General features: G+C 34.5%; 1 protein-coding gene across 2 annotated transcripts in view; it reads left to right on the top strand.

The window, feature by feature from the left end:
• The window catches only part of PHF3 (PHD finger protein 3), a 39,187-nt gene extending 21,365 nt beyond the window's left edge, over positions 1–17,822 (top strand). Inside the window, exons 1-13 of one of the 2 annotated variants that reach the window (XM_010219238.2) lie at positions 1,898–2,033; positions 2,144–2,468; positions 3,832–4,009; positions 6,275–6,428; positions 6,603–6,759; positions 7,588–7,704; positions 8,074–8,202; positions 8,681–8,816; positions 9,194–9,389; positions 11,040–11,187; positions 12,526–12,615; positions 13,606–13,801; positions 14,790–17,822. In XM_010219238.2, the coding sequence (XP_010217540.2) occupies positions 2,148–2,468; positions 3,832–4,009; positions 6,275–6,428; positions 6,603–6,759; positions 7,588–7,704; positions 8,074–8,202; positions 8,681–8,816; positions 9,194–9,389; positions 11,040–11,187; positions 12,526–12,615; positions 13,606–13,801; positions 14,790–16,969 (4,002 nt within the window). In that variant the 5' untranslated portion in view covers positions 1,898–2,033; positions 2,144–2,147 and the 3' untranslated portion in view covers positions 16,970–17,822. Of the gene's footprint in view, positions 1–1,897; positions 2,034–2,143; positions 2,469–3,831; positions 4,010–6,274; positions 6,429–6,602; positions 6,760–7,587; positions 7,705–8,073; positions 8,203–8,680; positions 8,817–9,193; positions 9,390–11,039; positions 11,188–12,525; positions 12,616–13,605; positions 13,802–14,789 lie in introns of those variants that run through there. The other variant, XM_088531219.1, reaches the window with a different exon arrangement.

Below are 17,822 nucleotides of genomic sequence, written 5' to 3'. Positions count from 1 at the left end.
CTTTTGTCTGCCTTTTGTGTTTATGAATACTATGATATTGTGCTAAAATGATCAGAAAGGATTATCCTATAATGTGACCAACTTCCTTGTATCTCATCATTTTATTGGAACGTAGATCTGGAAAGACTTAGGTATTCGTGAATCTAGAAGGAACCTGTGCTTTTGTAGCTGAAACTAATAAACATTTTTTTTTAGTGAGGAATAATAATAAAAAACTACTTTTAACTCAATTAAAATAACAATTAGAAAAGCTTTTTTCATAAACTAGCTTTAAGACTGGCTTCATCAAATCTAATAAACGGCAACATAGTCATATAGGCTGGGGAAGCTGCATATGGTCTTCTGCTGAAATTTCTGGAGCTTCAGCACTTCTCAGACTCATTTCATATCAGGAGTGTTTAGTTTAGATAGAGTTTAGTCTTGATTTGTGTGGAGTAAGCAAGGCTGGAACATAAGACCCACTGTATTTTCTTCTTCCTCTTCTTGGATATCAAAGCTCTACAGTTAGAGGGTAGGACTTCGGTATTTTGAGGTACCTGTAGCTTCTTGAATGTAGCAGTAGCCACACAACAATCTGGAGTGTTTGCACCTACAGTTCTGTGGTGAATAAGAAGAGTTCCTTTAAGCACATTTTGTAATATTTATGTAGTCTTACAAAGTAGGTAAGTCAACAGATCCTAAACTTCATAGGAACATAGGTAGATAAGTTAGGAATCTTCTTCCTTAGAATCTTCTTTAAAAAAGGGTTTTATAGGATATTGCATCAAAGAACAGGGTTTGTGAGTCAGGGACCAGTATTTCATTGAATTATTTTTAAATTAGCTCTGTCTTCTATGGTATTTAACCATCAAGAATTCAGTAAATAAGTTTTTCCATATGAACAAACAAACTGGATTTTTTGCAGCACTTCTGCTGTCATTTTGGATTTTCCCCAGCTAGATGTAAAAATTATAATAATAAATATAAACATATATTTAATATAAATATTAGAATGACAGGAAAAGTGGATAATGCAGGAGCAGTTTCTGCTTCATTGGAATGCAAATCTTAAGTAGTTATGCCAGGTTCATGATTGGAAGAAAGGGTTATAAAATTAATTACTAGCAGTTAGCAGTCTCTAGAAACAGATTTATTGAGGTGTTTAACCTCTCTACTTTTGAAATTTCCCATTTTTAAAGAGTAACACTGAGAAATTGTACCTAATGTTGTAATTAGGTACTAATATTATCTTTTAATGATCTACCTATTTTCAAATGCTTCAGCTAAATAGTTAAAAATTAAAATTTATTTTAGACTGGCGATATTTGCAATATTGAAAATACCTTATCTAAAATATTGCTGTCAAAATAATGTAAGAGAACTGACTATGCGATGGGGGAATACACGGTAAACAGTATTTATTTCAATGTTTGAGATGTTCCTTATCTAACTCAAGCATGAAATACCAAAGTCAGAGCTGAGCAACACTGAAGTGGCATATACCTTAGCTAAAAATAAATAAAAATCCATTAATGCTAGCTAGCCATTTGAACTGTAATGGAAGCCAGACTCCTGGCTCCTAATTTACTATAGAATAAATAGAATAAAATGCTACTTTTTTGTAAATAATTCAGTAGTGGCTAAAGAATATGATGTAAAATTCTTACTCATTTATAATGTTTTAGGCTTCTGTGCTTATAATAGTTCCTAAAATACTTCAGCATGTTGAAGATTATATTGTATCAGTTGTCACATTTCTCCTGTAAGCATGGTGATATTATTTGAAGGAAAAGTAAGGATAGTGCGCTTGCAAGGAAATTTCTTTTTGAAACTTTTGTTTATCAGTTTTGAGAGCTTTCCTTTTTTGCATCTCAATTTTTTAAATTATACTCTTAAAAAAAGAAAAAAAAGAGGGAGAGGTTGTAAATTCATCACGAGGTTATGATAATCTCTTGGACTATCGCGACACAAAAGCTTATTTCTCAGGAAGATCATACCATGTCGTAAGGCTGGAGATGGATGTAAAGCTACAAAGAAAGAAAGTCATTTTTCAGGTAAGAACAAGTTGTTGTGATGGACAATTAAAAATAAGTATGCTGTATTCTGCTTAAGTTGGCATGTGTTGTTTTTTAGTCTATTTACTGATTTTTATCTTTCTTTCCAGGTTTATGGTAGGCTGCGGTAGATGCGATGATTGGTTTCATGGCGATTGTGTTGGACTGAGTCTTTCTCAAGCACAGCAGATGGGTGAAGAAGATAAAGAATATGTGTGTGTGAAATGCTGTGCTGAAGAAGACAAAAAAACAGAGTCTTTGGATCCAAACCTACAGGATCCTCACGTGAAACATGAAATCTATAAAGAAGAAAGACCAACGGAAAGTGAAAAACCTGGAGTGTCAAAGCAAACACCTACTTGTAATGTAAGCATGACTGAGAAAATGAGGCAAGCAGAGGACACAGTGAAGCACAAAGTCAAAATTTTTAGAAGGGTAAGTCTTGTTTAATGTTTAAAGTTCTAATTATTGGGCTTTGGGCAGAGATGTTTCTCCTAACTTTTTATAATTTAAAATACTGTAAAATCCTTAATCTTCATGTTTGTAGTTTAGGAGAAAATATGAATCTTATCTAATACTTGAGTTTTACTTTTAGAGTACATTTTTAAAACTGTTTTGTTTCTTTTGAGAAGTGTATTACTGCTCAACACCTTTCTATTACATTTCACAGAAGTATATTGTCTGTGATATATATATGTATAACGTACATATATATACTCATGCATATCACACATGAAACATACACAAATATGTGTTGTGTGATTTTTTTTTAAATACATATATATATATATATTCAAAATAAAAGAAATTCAAGCAAAATACCCTATTCAGAAACAGCTCATAACCTTCTGTCCAGAGAAGGAAGACATGGAAAATTTAATAGATGAGACTTTCACCCTAGTTCGCAAATCCTGTTTGGAATTTCTGGTATCAGATGTTACCATTAAACAGTCACTGTTACAATTAATAGTGTGATAGAGGCTCGTTGGCACATTGGCCTATTGTCTTTTACATAAGTGATATCTTGAAGAAGTTGACTAGAATTCTGGAAGAGAAATATGTTGCTTTTGTTGGGCCTATGTCAATAGACTATATTATATGGTGTAAAGATTTTTTTTTTATAAATGTATGTACATATATCTGTAAGACGTTGACTTAACTTCAGATTTTACATAGAAAATATTTAACGTTTTAATTGTAGTCTTTCTGCTTCTTTTGTCTTAGTTGACTAACCAAAGCCAGAGCAGTGAGATGACTTGTTTTTACTATACAGCAGAATGTTTTAGCATATAGCATCATATTCGTCATGATGTAATTCTTGGTGATCCTTTTTGCCTTACCTTCCTGAATAGTAGTATTATGATTCTGATATATAAACTGTTCTGTATAATTTTGACCAAATATCTGCACTTTCTGGTCACGTGTCTTGCTCTGCATATTCAGCTAATGTTGAATGAGGGATGTTAGTTTGTATTCCTGGGCTTTCTATATAGCTCTTAAGCAGGCAGTTGTTTTCCAGGTGGAGCATAATTGCAAATTGCCTGTGTTATGCATTGAGCCAGATTTTTGAAGAGATGGGTAAAAAATACTTGCTGATAACTTTGAAATATTGCTTAATAACATTCTAAAAAGTATGATTTAATATTGTATACATCCAAGATTTAATTACTCAGTATTAACTGTATGTAACTTTAAATATATAAAATTTGGGAAGAATGCGTGGTGACTGCAGCGTGGTTCATTGTAGTGTTTGTGTGGTTAGCACTGTAGCATGCTAACGTGTAAGTGTTTATTTCAGGAATCTGGTGAGGGGAAAAACTTGCCAGAATGCAGAGACTCAGATGGTAAAAAAGGGCAGCATATTCCTACTCGGAAAGCATCCCAGGCTGCTATACCTCCTCGTAGGTCTTCTGAGGATAAGAACGAAAAAGCAAATAAAGAGTCCCCTAGTGCGATTGAAAAGTCTACAAAATCAGGTAATGAAGTTTGGAGGAGTGCTACATGCATTTTTATGTACATGTAAAATGAAGCATAAGGACTTCCTTCATAATATTTTTTCTAAAACCACATTTTGTAGTGCAAGGGGTGGTGGTTTAGAGAACTGTTTGTTCTCATGATGTTTAGGATCTTTGTTTCTTATATCCTTTTATGTTTTGTTTAACAGGGAGATGTTTCCTGTGTAGACGTTTTCGATTTGACTGGGAGAAAATGTTTATGTAATTAGTAACGGGAGAAAAGATTCACAAAGGCATCTCCTAAACTTTATTTCTTACTGTGATAATGAGATACTTTTCCATAAAACACAGCAAATATTCAATGTATATAAGTGTTTTAATTGCTATATAAATATTATTATTTGACTTGGCAATTTGGACGAAAGAAATCAGTAAATTATCTCAGAATTCATTTCAAAAGGTAACGAAGCACATCAAAACATCAAATTTTCACATGAAATTTTATTTGAAAGCCTGAAGGAACATATTTCACTTTGGAAATAACTTCCCTCTCCTGTTTCTTCTTACTCTTCCCAATCCTGCTCCCCGCCCCCTCCCAAAAAAGACAAGCAAGCAAACAAAAATGCACCCTTCCCAGAAGGATTATTCTTATTTATTCTTATGAGAAAAAGATAATACGACATTTTTATCATTTGACACAGAAATCTCAGAATGTCAGGAGCATGACTAGTGAGATTTTGTGTCAGAAAACTTCATCCTAAAATCCTAAATTCAAGCCCTGAATTCTGCTCCTAAGGGAGAGCTGCTAAGTTAATTGTATGTCTAAATGTAAGCATGTATACTGGTTCAGACATCTTCCTTATTCATCTTCTTAGAGTCACAAAATATTTCACATCCTTTCTAACTGCAGATTACACAGAATGAAATAAGTCTCTGACATCTGTGAGATTTTTTAACTCTTCTAAAATATATTAAGTAGATTAGGAGATGGCAAAAAAATATCTGATGAATTCACAACAGATACTACATTACTTTAATAAAGATTACTTTTAAGTGAGGGCTTGGCGGTCTCATTATGGCAGTTAGCATAAAGTTGTTAAGCAGAAAAATTATCTTAATCTTTACTTGCTTTGAGTGATGTTTACAGTGGTGGTGTTTATTGGTAACATTGCCCATCACTTCCCTGTTGTGGGACTCTGTTGACTGAAACTTTGCCAAGGTGTCGTTGTCATGGGGAGACTTTCTGTTTCCCCAGACTGCTTTCTTGAGAAGACTTTGTTACGGTTCTTCATCTGCTTCTGAGAAGCAGATAAGCAAAAAGCATATTGACCAAATAAAAGCAGTATTAGAGCTACTTTATTGAGCAAGCCTGATGTTTTCATATGTTAGGTCACAGAGTAGAATAATGGTAAGTGATGTTATCAAGTCCACGCTGTCTTTTTGGTGAGGGATGCAAAGATAGTCACGTTAACCGCAGCGTTCATGATCCAAGCACGCAGTCTGCCCAGGGGAAAATAACACCATTGTCTTAGCTACTTGAAAATGTGGTTAGAAGGGTCTAGTGTTGACACACTTTAAGTTGCACTCCATAGCCAAAAGTAATAGTAAAGAAGAATTTCCTCTTGCTGTCAAACATACTCATTAAATCTTTATCAGGGTTCAAAATCTGTTTCATTCCTTTCAGAGTAGTAAATTCAGGTTAATATTGTTTCTTTTCCTTTGATTCTTAAATGGAAAGCTATCGCTCTAAATTAGAGTGGTCCATTCAGACATTGGAACTGAAGTAATTTTTTTAATTATTGTGATTTCATTGAAAGTTGCAATTACTTATAGTGGCTTTGTGAAAGAGTGTTTCTTAGAGGAGTAGCTGAGATTATTAGAATTGAAATAATTTTGATGGCTAGTAGGTTCAAAAATGTAATTTTAATGAAAAACTCTACTTTAAAATTTAATCTTATTATAGTAAATGTTTTCCAATGTATTATTTTCCAATTTGCTTTTCTGAAAAATGAATCTGTGCTTTCACAGAAATTCAGCTATTGGTCAATGTTTTTCTTGTCTTGGTGTGGAAGAAAAGACATTAAGTCAAAGAGTTGCAAAAGTTTTTTTTTTTTTTTTTTTCTTCTTGATTAATCAAACTAACCAAGACAACTACCCCACTGAGCCCATTCCTTCTTCCTGAAGGTAAACTCTTAGCCGTCTAAAGCTTCAGGATATCCCATAACAATAAATGTTTGGATCAGTGGCTGAGTAGTTTAAGATTTTTAACTCTATGTATTTTGATAGGTGTTCATGAGAAACAAGAAATTAAAAAAAAGAAAATTGAAAAAGGAGGATCAAGTAGTACAACACATTTGCCAGCTGTGTCAGCATCGAAACCTTCTGCTGATCAGATAAGACAAAGTGTCAAACAGTCTCTTAAAGAAATACTCATGAAAAGGTAGGGGTGTGTGTGTGTGTGTGTGTATATATACACATACGTATTTTCACTTGTATTTATATATGTATACCTATATATTATATATAAAATTATGTTTATCTTCTTTTAAAAAGAGAGAGAAAAAATGTTTTGGAAATTGGTAATTTTTCCACTTTCCCTTGTGTTCTCTTACAGATTGACAGACTCCAGTTTAAAGATACCTGAGGAGAGAGCAGGAAAAGTTGCCACAAGGATAGAAAAAGAACTCTTTTCTTTTTTTCGGGACACTGATTCAAAGTATAAGAACAAATACAGGAGTTTAATGTTCAATCTGAAAGATCCAAAAAATAACGTATGTATTATTTGTGTATAATACTTCACAAAAATCCTTCTTTTGCAATAGGATAAAGGTGGTCTTCTGTACAGATATATTATTAAAACTTTTACAATTTGTTCTCTTATTTTTTTTCTATTTTTTTCTCTGACTTCAGTATTTTTTATTCTTTTCCTGTGCACTCAATGCACTCGTGCAAGTTCCATTTCTCCTTCTTTACCTGTCATTTATTCTGCAACTCCTTGCCCGTGCTGTGCTTTATAATAGGTTTTCAAGGTGAAGGGGATAGTGCTTGCTTGTTGTGTTTGTCTTTTTTTCCTGGAATAGTCCTTTTTGTGCTTATTTTGTTTTCATGCAAAAGCTTTTTCACATCATTTATTTGCACACAGTTTTTTTAAATTTGGTCTTTGCCGAAGAAAAATCGTCACTGTTTACATCACTTTTGTGCATTCAGGAGTCTGCTTTTCAACATCAGAGTCAATTCATCAACCTCTTGCCTGTGGGGTTTTTTTTTTTTTTTTAATCAGTTGTTCTAATCACTTTGGCTACAGTAGTCGTAAACTCAGTTTCTCTTTTGGAAGAACAGTTAATTTTACATCTGATCAATAAGCATTAACAATTTTGTTTTTCTATACACTGTGCTATATAGAATAAGCAGTAGGTTCTGGAATTACTTTTTTTCTTCTTAAAGAAAAAAAAATCGAGCAGTGTTTCTTGAAGAATAAAGTATTAAGCAACACATGGTCTACGTAGCTGTAAATACTGTCTGCTGTCTTTCTTAGTTGACTGTTACGAAGGCCCTGGTTTGTTTGGATGGGAGTAGTTAATTTCTCTTCTTTCTTGTAGATATTATTTAAAAAAGTACTTAAAGGAGAGGTTACTCCAGACCATCTAATAAGAATGAGCCCAGAAGAACTGGCATCCAAAGAACTGGCTGCCTGGAGACAAAGAGAAAACAGACACGTGAGATTTGTCAACTTCTATTTCATTAACCACTTAAGTATATTTATTTTTTTCTTTACAGGCCATGTGTGTTTAGAAAGGCCTGAATGTGTGTTGCACTAAGCAACTCTGATTAGTCAGGAGGACTCCTGTATTCTGTTTAGTATTCAAGAAACAAAGAGAAGGTGTTAATGCAAAAGTAAATACTTGATAAATATTTGCTGTCTTTTAGGTGAGGTTTATAATGCTGGATTTGTGTATTGTAAAATATGAATATACTTCTTTTTTGCCTCTCCACGATTTCTGAAATGCTTTTTTATCATATTTTTAGATTTTCGAATTTATTTCTTTTATCTCAAAGTAAACGTATATAACCTGCTCTTCTTGCAGACAATTGAAATGATTGAGAAAGAACAGAGGGAAGTTGAAAGAAGACCTATCACAAAAATTACTCACAAAGGGGAAATAGAGATTGAGAGTGAAACACCAATAAAAGAACAAGAAGCTATGGAAATTCAGGTAAAAAGGAATACAATTTGCAACTATATATATATATATAAAATATATATACACACACATATATATGTGTATATATATATATGGTTGTAGCGTCATCTGTTTGTAATTCTGTTCTTAAAACTGTATGTTAAATTTTTGTTTTATTTTGAATTTAAATTTTCTTTTATCCTCGCTGATTTTCACTTCAGGATTTAGACAGTTTTTTGTTTTGTTTTGTTTTTCTTGTTGTTGTGTTCATGATGGTCTAAATTCCATCGACAGTAGAAAATACTCTAAATCTTACCTAAAAGAAATTTAGGAGTGTCTGTTTTATGTTTTAAATCGTTTGTAGCTTTTGTGATATTCTTTCAGAAAAAGTGGATCTGAAAGGAGCATTTTATGCCTGAATGAAAGACAATATTGAGGGGGGAAAAATATGAATATTACTATTAGGAACATTAACAAAAAAAGGAAAAAAATAATATTTAACTTTCCTTAGGAACCTAATACGCTGAAGTTGTTTGAGAAGACAGAGGAAGCTGAAAAAGATAAAGAAGGAAATGAGTCTACATCTCCAGACACCACAAGTCAACACAAAAATCACCTCTTTGATCTTAACTGCAAAATCTGCATAGGTAATTTTGAAAAGTACAATAAAAACACTTGCATAGTGTTTTTCAACTCATTACACCTCAAGAATGTAAATAAATGTTTTTATCTCCAGTTTACAGGCAATGATGTGGAAGCAATATTTTACTTTATTGTTTACAGAAAGAGACTATTTTAAAATGATAGGCTATTGGTGTAAAGATGGGTTCTATAAAAAATAAATTGCAAAAAGAGAAATAAATCTTATAAATGGGTGTACCTGCTATATTTGCTTCCTCATTTCTTTATGCTGTCCAACTGCAATGGTAGTACTGTGTTTTTCAGTGCTTCTTCCATGTTTTCAGAGAAAATCGACTTTTTCCTCTAATTAAAAGTAAAAATCATTCCAATTTATTTTCTCTAGGCCGAATGGCACCACCTACTGATGATCTTTCTGCGAAAAAAGTGAAAGTGTCTGTTGGAGTTGCACGGAAGCAGTCAGACAATGAAGCAGAGAGCATTGCAGATGCACTTTCTTCAACATCAAGTATTTTAGCTTCAGAATTATTGGAAGATGATAAACAAGACTCATCAAAATCACCATTCTCATCTCTCCCAAGGTAGTATAAAACTGTTGAGGTGTTTTTAAATAAAAGACATTATTCCTGTCATTAAGCTCTTAACCCCAATTGTTTTTTTTTTTCTTCTGGTATTTCATAATCCACTTCTGTACTTGACATTACAGAACTCTTCTTAGGAGTGATGTTACTTGCTAGAGTAAATCATGCTATGCGTTTGTATAAATAATACCATTTGTATTGTTGTGAATACAGACCTGTAATTCTCACATTTCCTTTTGGGGAAAATAAGCTGCCCTGCACTTGCTAGTGCAGAGGTGCCTACAAATTAACAACATTGTGGGTTCATATTAAGTAGGTCAGAATTAAGATTTCTGATTGTGTTATGCTGCTAAGCAGCAGGGTACATACAGTGTTGCAGTTGAGTGTGTGGAGGTATATATGTGTGTGTGTGTGTCTTTGTGTGTGCATGTTTGTTTATATCTCTATATATACACATCTCAAGCTAGTGAATTAGAGATTGCTATAATCTAAACACATAAAAGACTAGTTTCAAATCAGATTAATTTCAAATCTCAAAACAATTCTTTTCCAGAAATGAGAGTCATTAACATTGACAAGCATAATATATTTTTACTCTTTATCAGTCCATGCCTATATATATTGTTACAGTTGCTTCTTAAAAGTGAAGCAGATGCCTTGCAATTAGCACCGATGTCCAGTCAGTGCCAAGGAGATCAAGGTGGCTACACTGGAACTCTTTTTGTATGAGAAATTGGAACTGAAACAGGGACTGTTCTTCCCTGTTTTTCCATCCTCATCACTGGTGTTTGAGGCTTGCTGTGCCCTCTCCAGAGGGAAAAGAGGAGTGGGGGACACAAGGGAGAATCATCTGTGCCCAGTGTAGCTTATGAGAGTTTTTGCAGTTGTTCTGGTTTTGCCAAACACCTTTTCTGTTTATTCTGGAGGACGATTCTGCCAGAGGGTTCTACCAGAGCCCTCTGCTGCCTGGCATACACCCTTTGTCATTATCTTGCAAATTTCACTGTTGTTCATGTTAGTTTCCTACACCCGATTTATGAAACTAAGCCAGAAATCTCTATTTGTGATTGCACCTTATCTGCTTATGCTTAACTGTGTTGGAAAATGTTTATGCATTGTGGCTGGTTATGCTTTTAGAAATGTTACAGTGTTTAAAAAAAAAAGGTTTTATTCAGTTGCCTGCGTTAATGTGCTTATGTGTCAATTCAAGGCCAGCACTCATTACATGTTGCTTACTGTGCATCTACATTGTGAGTGCAACAGGCCACTGCTTACAGTGGTTCCTGACACAAAAGGTATTTAAATAATGGGAGAGTTTGAACAATGTATAATGCTATATATGCCCTTATTTGGTCTGCAGTGCCATTAGCATTTGTGTCCTTTTAATAGCACTTAGTAACTCTTAGACTACGTGGGTCTTTCATGCTCAAAGGATACACTACTGAACTGATATTCTGTCCGTATCTCTTTTACTGGAAGATGAGAAATACAGTTATCTGTCTCACCCTTCTCCATACTTGAACCACAAGTCTGTTCAAGTGAAAAAGAAAATTCTTCATTTTACATAATTTATTTTACTGGAGATCATGGCTTGCATGATCCTTTGTTCTGTACTGTGTTACTGACAGACCTTTTTGCCTTTGTTTTTAGATCAGAAACACCTGGTACTGTGGAAAGCGAAACCCTGTTTCTGGCACGCCTGAATTTCATCTGGAAGGGTTTTATCAACATGCCTTCTGTGGCAAAGTTTGTCATTAAGGCCTATCCAGTCTCTGGCTCTTTTGAGTATTTAACAGAGGTATTTATATTTATTGTAAGGAATGAACAGTTCATTTATTAACTTGAAACTAATTTGTTTATACTATTACTAGCTTATAAGGTGATGATAGAAAGCAGTGAAGCACAATCATGATACTGAGCAAAGTGCTTGTAAGCCGAAGAAGGTTAGGTAGGGCTTACATATTTGGTAGCAAAGTATTTTTCAGTATATAAGCAGACCTTTAAAGGTTTTAAATTCTCTGATACCTGTCAGGATGTTTTGCTCTTATGTTCCATGCAGATGACCAGCAGTATTTCCAGAGCTGCTTTTATGAATGTTTAACTGTATTTAGTTCATTATGGAACATTTTCAGTAGTATGAAGGTAGAATGGTGTAAGGTAGGACAGCATTTGTCATCAAAATAACCATCTTTGTGGCCTCCATTTCTTGAATTAGAGGTGAGAAAATGATAGCTGTTTTGAACTCAAAGCATTAAAAGAGCTGGGATGGCAGGGGGGAGCGATTCGCTTGGTTTTTGTTCGTTTTTTTTTTCCTCTTTACCCCCCTCTCCAGGAAAAAAAGTGCCCACTCTTGTGGTTTCTGTTGACAGTGCAGATTTTGTCTTTTACAATAGAAAATGGTATAGGAGGAGTTTTATTTATTCTAATCTAGTCTTAATTGGCGTTAAAACATAAAAGTTAATGTACGAAAGATCAAAGAGCTCATAAGGCTCTGTGTTACTCTCATCAGTGACACAGGATGCGTCAGCTTTCTAATTAGTTAGATCTTCTGTTAATGTGATTATATTTACTTTGCTGTAAGTAGTGCAGGGTATACAGTCCTCTTTAGTAGGAAAGGATTATTTTGCAAAAAAATTATTCAGCTCCCCCCCGCTTTTTTTTTCCTAAAGTGTTACTAAATGATTCTGTAAGTCCACTTATGTCACTTGATAGTGAATAGTGAACTTGATAGTGTCTAAGAACAAATATAGGTCTGCATGCAGGGTATTTTTTCCCCTCATGATTAAAATTTTAAAATAGTTTGTTTTATTCCTTGATGGACTTAGCTTTCTCACAGCAGTTAAATTTTACAGATACTTTAAGTAGTTGCAGAACAGGGGAACATTACCTTTGCAGTTAATGTTACTCAAGTAAATAACTATAAGAGAAAGAGGGAATAGTGTCGAGCGAGAACTAGTTTATTACAAATTGTTGACTTCCCATTGAAAATCCCAATTTAATCATCGATTAATTTGTCTCTAACTACTGCTGTAAATTGTACACTTATTATATTAAAATTTTATAATTCCAGAACTTTAAGAGTTAAGTGTATTTTGAGTATATAAAATTAGGTATGTTTTGTTGTTCTTTCTTATAGGATTTACCAGATAGTATTCAAGTAGGTGGCAGGATATCTCCTCACACTGTCTGGGAGTATGTGGAAAAAATTAAAGCCTCAGGGACCAAGGTAAGAAATTTTACCTATAGAAGACTTGCCACTAAACATCCTTCCTATTCACCTGTTGGTGAAGAACAGCACGCTCATTGCTGCCCTTGCAGAGCGAGACTGTCACAAGTGCTGTTAAGTTTGCTGGGTTGACACTGTTTTATGAGATGTGGCTAAATTAACAGGGATGTTGGGATGGAGAGACTTGAGGAGATGTGTTCTGGGGCAGTAGTTCTACCTACTCTTAAAAAAGTACAATAAATGTATGAATAGTATAGGCCTAAAATCTGTGAAAGACCTTTTGGCATTTGAATGTGTTTTTTGTTTGTTTTAGCTTGACATCTTTTCTTTTTTCTGCTGGATGCTAAGGCAAATATTTCAGCTTGTTATATTAATGCTGGGTTGCACAGAATTATATAACTTGATGTAATGTGATGATACGGTATGATATTTGAGTCTAAAAGATGTGTTATGTTATATTAATGTCAATGTGCAGAAGAAAACTACTATTGTTTGAAGTAATTGGAAGTTATGTACTTCCTTACTTGTGTCCCTAATTCTGGGCTTTGGATACTGCTCTTCCCTAGTCTTAATCAGTATCTGGGACATGATAGGCCGTATGAAATAAGGCTTTCTAATATTGTTAATGGCAGGGTGGGAATAATTGCTTGGAAGTTTGCATTCTTCCCTTAAAATTTTTATTTAGCAGGGTAATATAAAGCTTTCATTTAGCAAGCTAATATAAAATATTAACTTTTTTTTTGTCAGTCACTGTAATGATACCTTTGTAATGATACCTTTGTCTTCACACGTTTTCTCCATTTTCTTGATTCTTTTTGGTCCTCTAGTCATTGTCTTCCTCCTCTCCTCTCTGAGTTTCTGTAGTGATATCTATTCTTCTTTGGATTGTACTTTTAAATTAAAAGAAGTCACCAAAACAATTGAAATTTTGTAGTAAAGTATATGTGACCATTATTCGTTTCTTTGTTTTTATCTCTTTTTTGTAAACAGGAAATCTGTGTAGTTCGCTTTACGCCTGTCACTGAAGAGGATCAGATTTCCTATGCTTTGCTGTTTGCCTATTTCAGCAGCAGAAAACGTTATGGAGTAGCTGCCAATAATATGAAGCAAGTGAAAGATATGTATCTCATCCCTTTAGGTTCTTCAGATAAAGTTCCACATCATCTTGTGCCTTTCGATGGGCCTGGTAGGTACAGCCTGCAATTTGGCACTCATTTTCATAACACTCTCTAAAGAAGGATGTTCCAGAAATTTAAGAGAGAAATAATTTCTAGAACTGGAGTTAAGGTTTTGTAAAAAAATGCTAAGATATTCTATTCCAACGTGTCGTGAGTATTAGTGTTATAATAGCTTCCTTTCAAGATAATCTTACAATTGGAAATAATTCTATATTTCAAAAAAAAAAGCTATTGTAGAAAAAAATACTGAGTAACTGTTTTTTGTATATTCTTCCCCCACCTCTGGTTTTAAAATCTCAGTAAATTCAATTCAGTGATGCAAGTGACCTATGGTAGCAGTCATACAGAATTTCATGTTGATTTTTTAATTGTATATTTCATTATTAAAACTAATATATTTCATTGTTTGAAAAATACTGATTTTTCACTAACTTATTGTTTTCCTTGAGTTCCAAATTTAAAAACAAAACAAACAAAAAAGCAGGAAAACTTAAAAACAGACAAACAAGGAAGAAATGATCCTGAAACAACGTCTGCCAGTTGTTCTGCTTATACCTGATTTCTTCAACTCAGTGGAACAAGAATCCCATTTGGGAAGACAAGGGGCCATATTTGTTGGTTCCCCACCCCAAGAATCTTTAGATTGTTCAGAACAAAATACATAATGAACAAATTTGAATTTGCAGATGTTGAAGTCATAACTTTTATGTTGGAATATTCCTTTGTTTTAAAAGCTTTGTAAAGAAAAGTATTGTAGCCTTTTGCTGTCTTTTATTGTCTTGCTTACTCTGCTCTGGAAATGTAGCATAGTACTTGCTGTAGTATAGTACATCATTCTGGTTTGTTCTAATTATTGATGGAGATTTCAAAGCTGGAGTTAATAAGAAAAAAATATTTTTACAAAATACTGCATAAATTATGTGTGTTATTATCTGGTTTTTTTTGTGTGTTAAAATGTTAACCAAAATGATTAATTTCTGTTGTGATTTTGTACAGGGATTGAAATACATCGACCAAATCTATTACTAGGATTGATAATTCGACAGAAAATGAAGAGGCAGATTACTGCTGTCAGTAGTAGCTTTGTGGATGAAGTTTCTGAAAGCACCTTGAGTAGCTTGCCACCAGAGAAGAAAAGCAAGCCAAACAAGCCTGAAGTCTCTCATAATGAATTGGCATTAGAAGAAGAAGAAGAAAATGATTTTTTCAATTCCTTCACAACTGTGCTACACAAGCAGAGAAATAAATCTCAGCAGTCTAATATAGAAGATGTACCTGCAGTTGTTGAACCTTTAGTGGAAAGTACCAAACATGAACCACCAAAGCCTCTGCGATTCCTTCCCGGAGTCCTGGTTGGATGGGAAAACCAACCTTCTACTCTGGAGCTAGCAAATAAACCACTGCCAGTGGATGATATTCTTCAAAGCCTGTTGGGTACCACAGGGCCAGTATATGAACAGAGTAAGACAGAAGTGAGTCCCAGCGAAGACATACCATTATTAAATGAACAAGCAACCTTGAAAGAAGAAAATATGGATATAGATGTTGCTGATGCAACTGCTGAAGTTGGTGAAACAAATACGAGCTTAGAAGGTCTACAGGAATCCCCTAATGCTACTGTAACAGCGGATGCAACAACCGTAGCAACCTCAAGTTCTGCAAAAAGTGTTGGAACTTTGATGGGCCTTAGTCTGAAGGGAAAACCTCCAGATGTTTCCACAGAAGCATTTTTAGCAAATTTATCTGCTCAGTCGCAGAAAAAAGAAACGGAAGAAAGTAAAGATGATGATCCAAAGTTGCAATTACATGACAAGGAGAATGTTGGACAGGAAATGAAAAAGACCACAAATTCTAGTGTCTCTTCTCCTTCATCAAATGCAGGGAAAAAAGGCAATGAAAACAGTGTTAATGTAGGCTCTGCTGAAACTACAAGTACTAATACCTCTAAATCTCCACTGTTTATTAATCTCAAGAGAGACCCACGACAGGCAGCTGGACGAAGCCAACAGACTAATGCTTCAGAAAACAAGGAAGGAGATGTTAACAGAAACGAGGACCGACAAAATGTTTCAGGAAGTGATCAAATGGAAACAGAGAATAAACAGTCTCCTGGAGAAAAAGGCTTAAACCTGTGCCAAGGTAATGCACAAGCAAGTGAGGTGCATTATAGTTCAACTGCAACGAAAGCAGATAATATTTGCACCTCACAAGCAGAGGATACCAAGAACTTGCAGGAAGATACCTTGATGCAAAACATTGAAACAGTGAACTCATTTAGAAGAGGACCAGCAACAACTTCATCTCAGCTTGAACCAGAAAATTCTTCTCGTTCTGACTTTATTTCCAAGATCCCAAACCCCATTACAAGTGGCACCTTCTCATCAGTTAGACCTCCACAGCACAATTTTCAGCATCCTAAATCTAACGCACCTGGATTTCAGTTTCAGGGTCCTACACCTCATAACTTTCCTCCACAGAACAGCCCTATGTTTGGATTTCCTTCTCATTTGCCACCTCCACTTCTTCCTCCTCCAGGCTTTGGCTTTCCTCAAAATCCAATGATGCCATGGCCACCTGTAGTTAACTTGTCAGGTCAGCCACCACACTATACCGGACCCATGGCACAAGGGCTACCAGTGGCTCACAAACAGTCAAGATTTTTGGGGCCAGAAAATTTTTTTCAAAGTAAAGATAGCAGGAGACCAGAAAGACGTCACAGTGACCCTTGGGGCAGACAAGAACAGCTTTTGGACAGAGGTTTCAGTAGAGGAAAAAGTGATCCACAGAGGCAAAGGTTCTATAGTGATTCCCATCACCAAAAGAAAGACAGACATGAAAAAGAGTGGGACAACGAAAAATACTGGGAGCAAGATGCAGAAAGAAACAGGCGCCGAGACAGAAACCAGGAAAAAGAGAGAGAGAGGAAGAGTAGAGAGGAGGGACATAGAGACAAGGAAAGATTGCGACCTCCACACAATGACAGGGCTTCTGATGGAAAATGCCCCAAAGAGACTAGAAATCCAGAAAAAAAGACCGATAAGCCTAAAACTGAAGAGCAGGCTCATGAAAAGGATAAAGAGAGGGAGAAGAGTAGAGAGAAACATAGAGAACGAGAAAGTGAAAAGAGCAGAGATAAACATAGGGACCACAGCGACAGAACTAAAAACAAAAGGTAAAGAAGATGCAGGCAGTCTTTCAAAAAATCCTATTTAAATAATCTTAGAGTAATGTCGTAAAACTTTGTATAAAAAAAAAAGCCTGCTAGGATTGTGCCATCTTTTTTTATTCAGTGTTGGTGTTTTGCAGAAACAAGTCTGTGTTTTGGTACCAATCACTGTACCAATACTCATCCTTTTTTTCATTATACCAACTATCGCTAGAAGTAGGAGTTTAATATTTTAAAAAATTTTACATTGCTGTATATTCAAAATTTTAAAGATTTCCTTTATTAATATGCAATAAAGGCTTAGAAATTTTCTTAGCTGATGAGGTTGGCTTTAGTCAAGTATGCAATATAGTTGCTGCCTTTGGTAATTTGTGCTCTCTTCTGTTTTAAGATGCGTGATAATTTTAAAGGTGAATTTCATACAATAACCTTCTTTTTAAATTGCACTGTTTTTAAAGAGTGTAGCAGAGAATCTACACACATGACAACAAAATATAATATGCTGAGTGGTGTGAAGACTTCTTTTTAAATTATTCAACAGTACAATAAAACAGTTCAAATGTATTTCATTTTTCAAATATTTCCTAAGCATCTGAAGCAGTTTGTGACCAGAAATTGGAAGGCTGATCTGCTCGAATGTTATTGCTTTAAACTGCACTTGTTTTAATAACAAAACATTTTTAAACTAAATTCTTCAAAATACAATTTGTAGTAGTCAGTCATTTCTCCCATCATTTTCTGTGCTTCAAAAACTTGAATACCTGAGCTTGTACATTACTTTGTGTTTTACTATCCTTTTTACTGTAAAATGTAAATATTTTAAGGGATATTTTGATTCTAAAATGATAAAACTTTCTCACATA

Source organism: Tinamus guttatus, unplaced genomic scaffold, assembly GCF_059628265.1.
Source record: "Tinamus guttatus ecotype Peru unplaced genomic scaffold, ASM5962826v1 Tinamus_guttatus_pri_ptg000402l, whole genome shotgun sequence".
In the NCBI taxonomy this organism is placed as follows: Eukaryota; Metazoa; Chordata; class Aves; order Tinamiformes; family Tinamidae; genus Tinamus; species Tinamus guttatus.
This window is presented reverse-complemented; position numbering and strand designations above follow the sequence as displayed.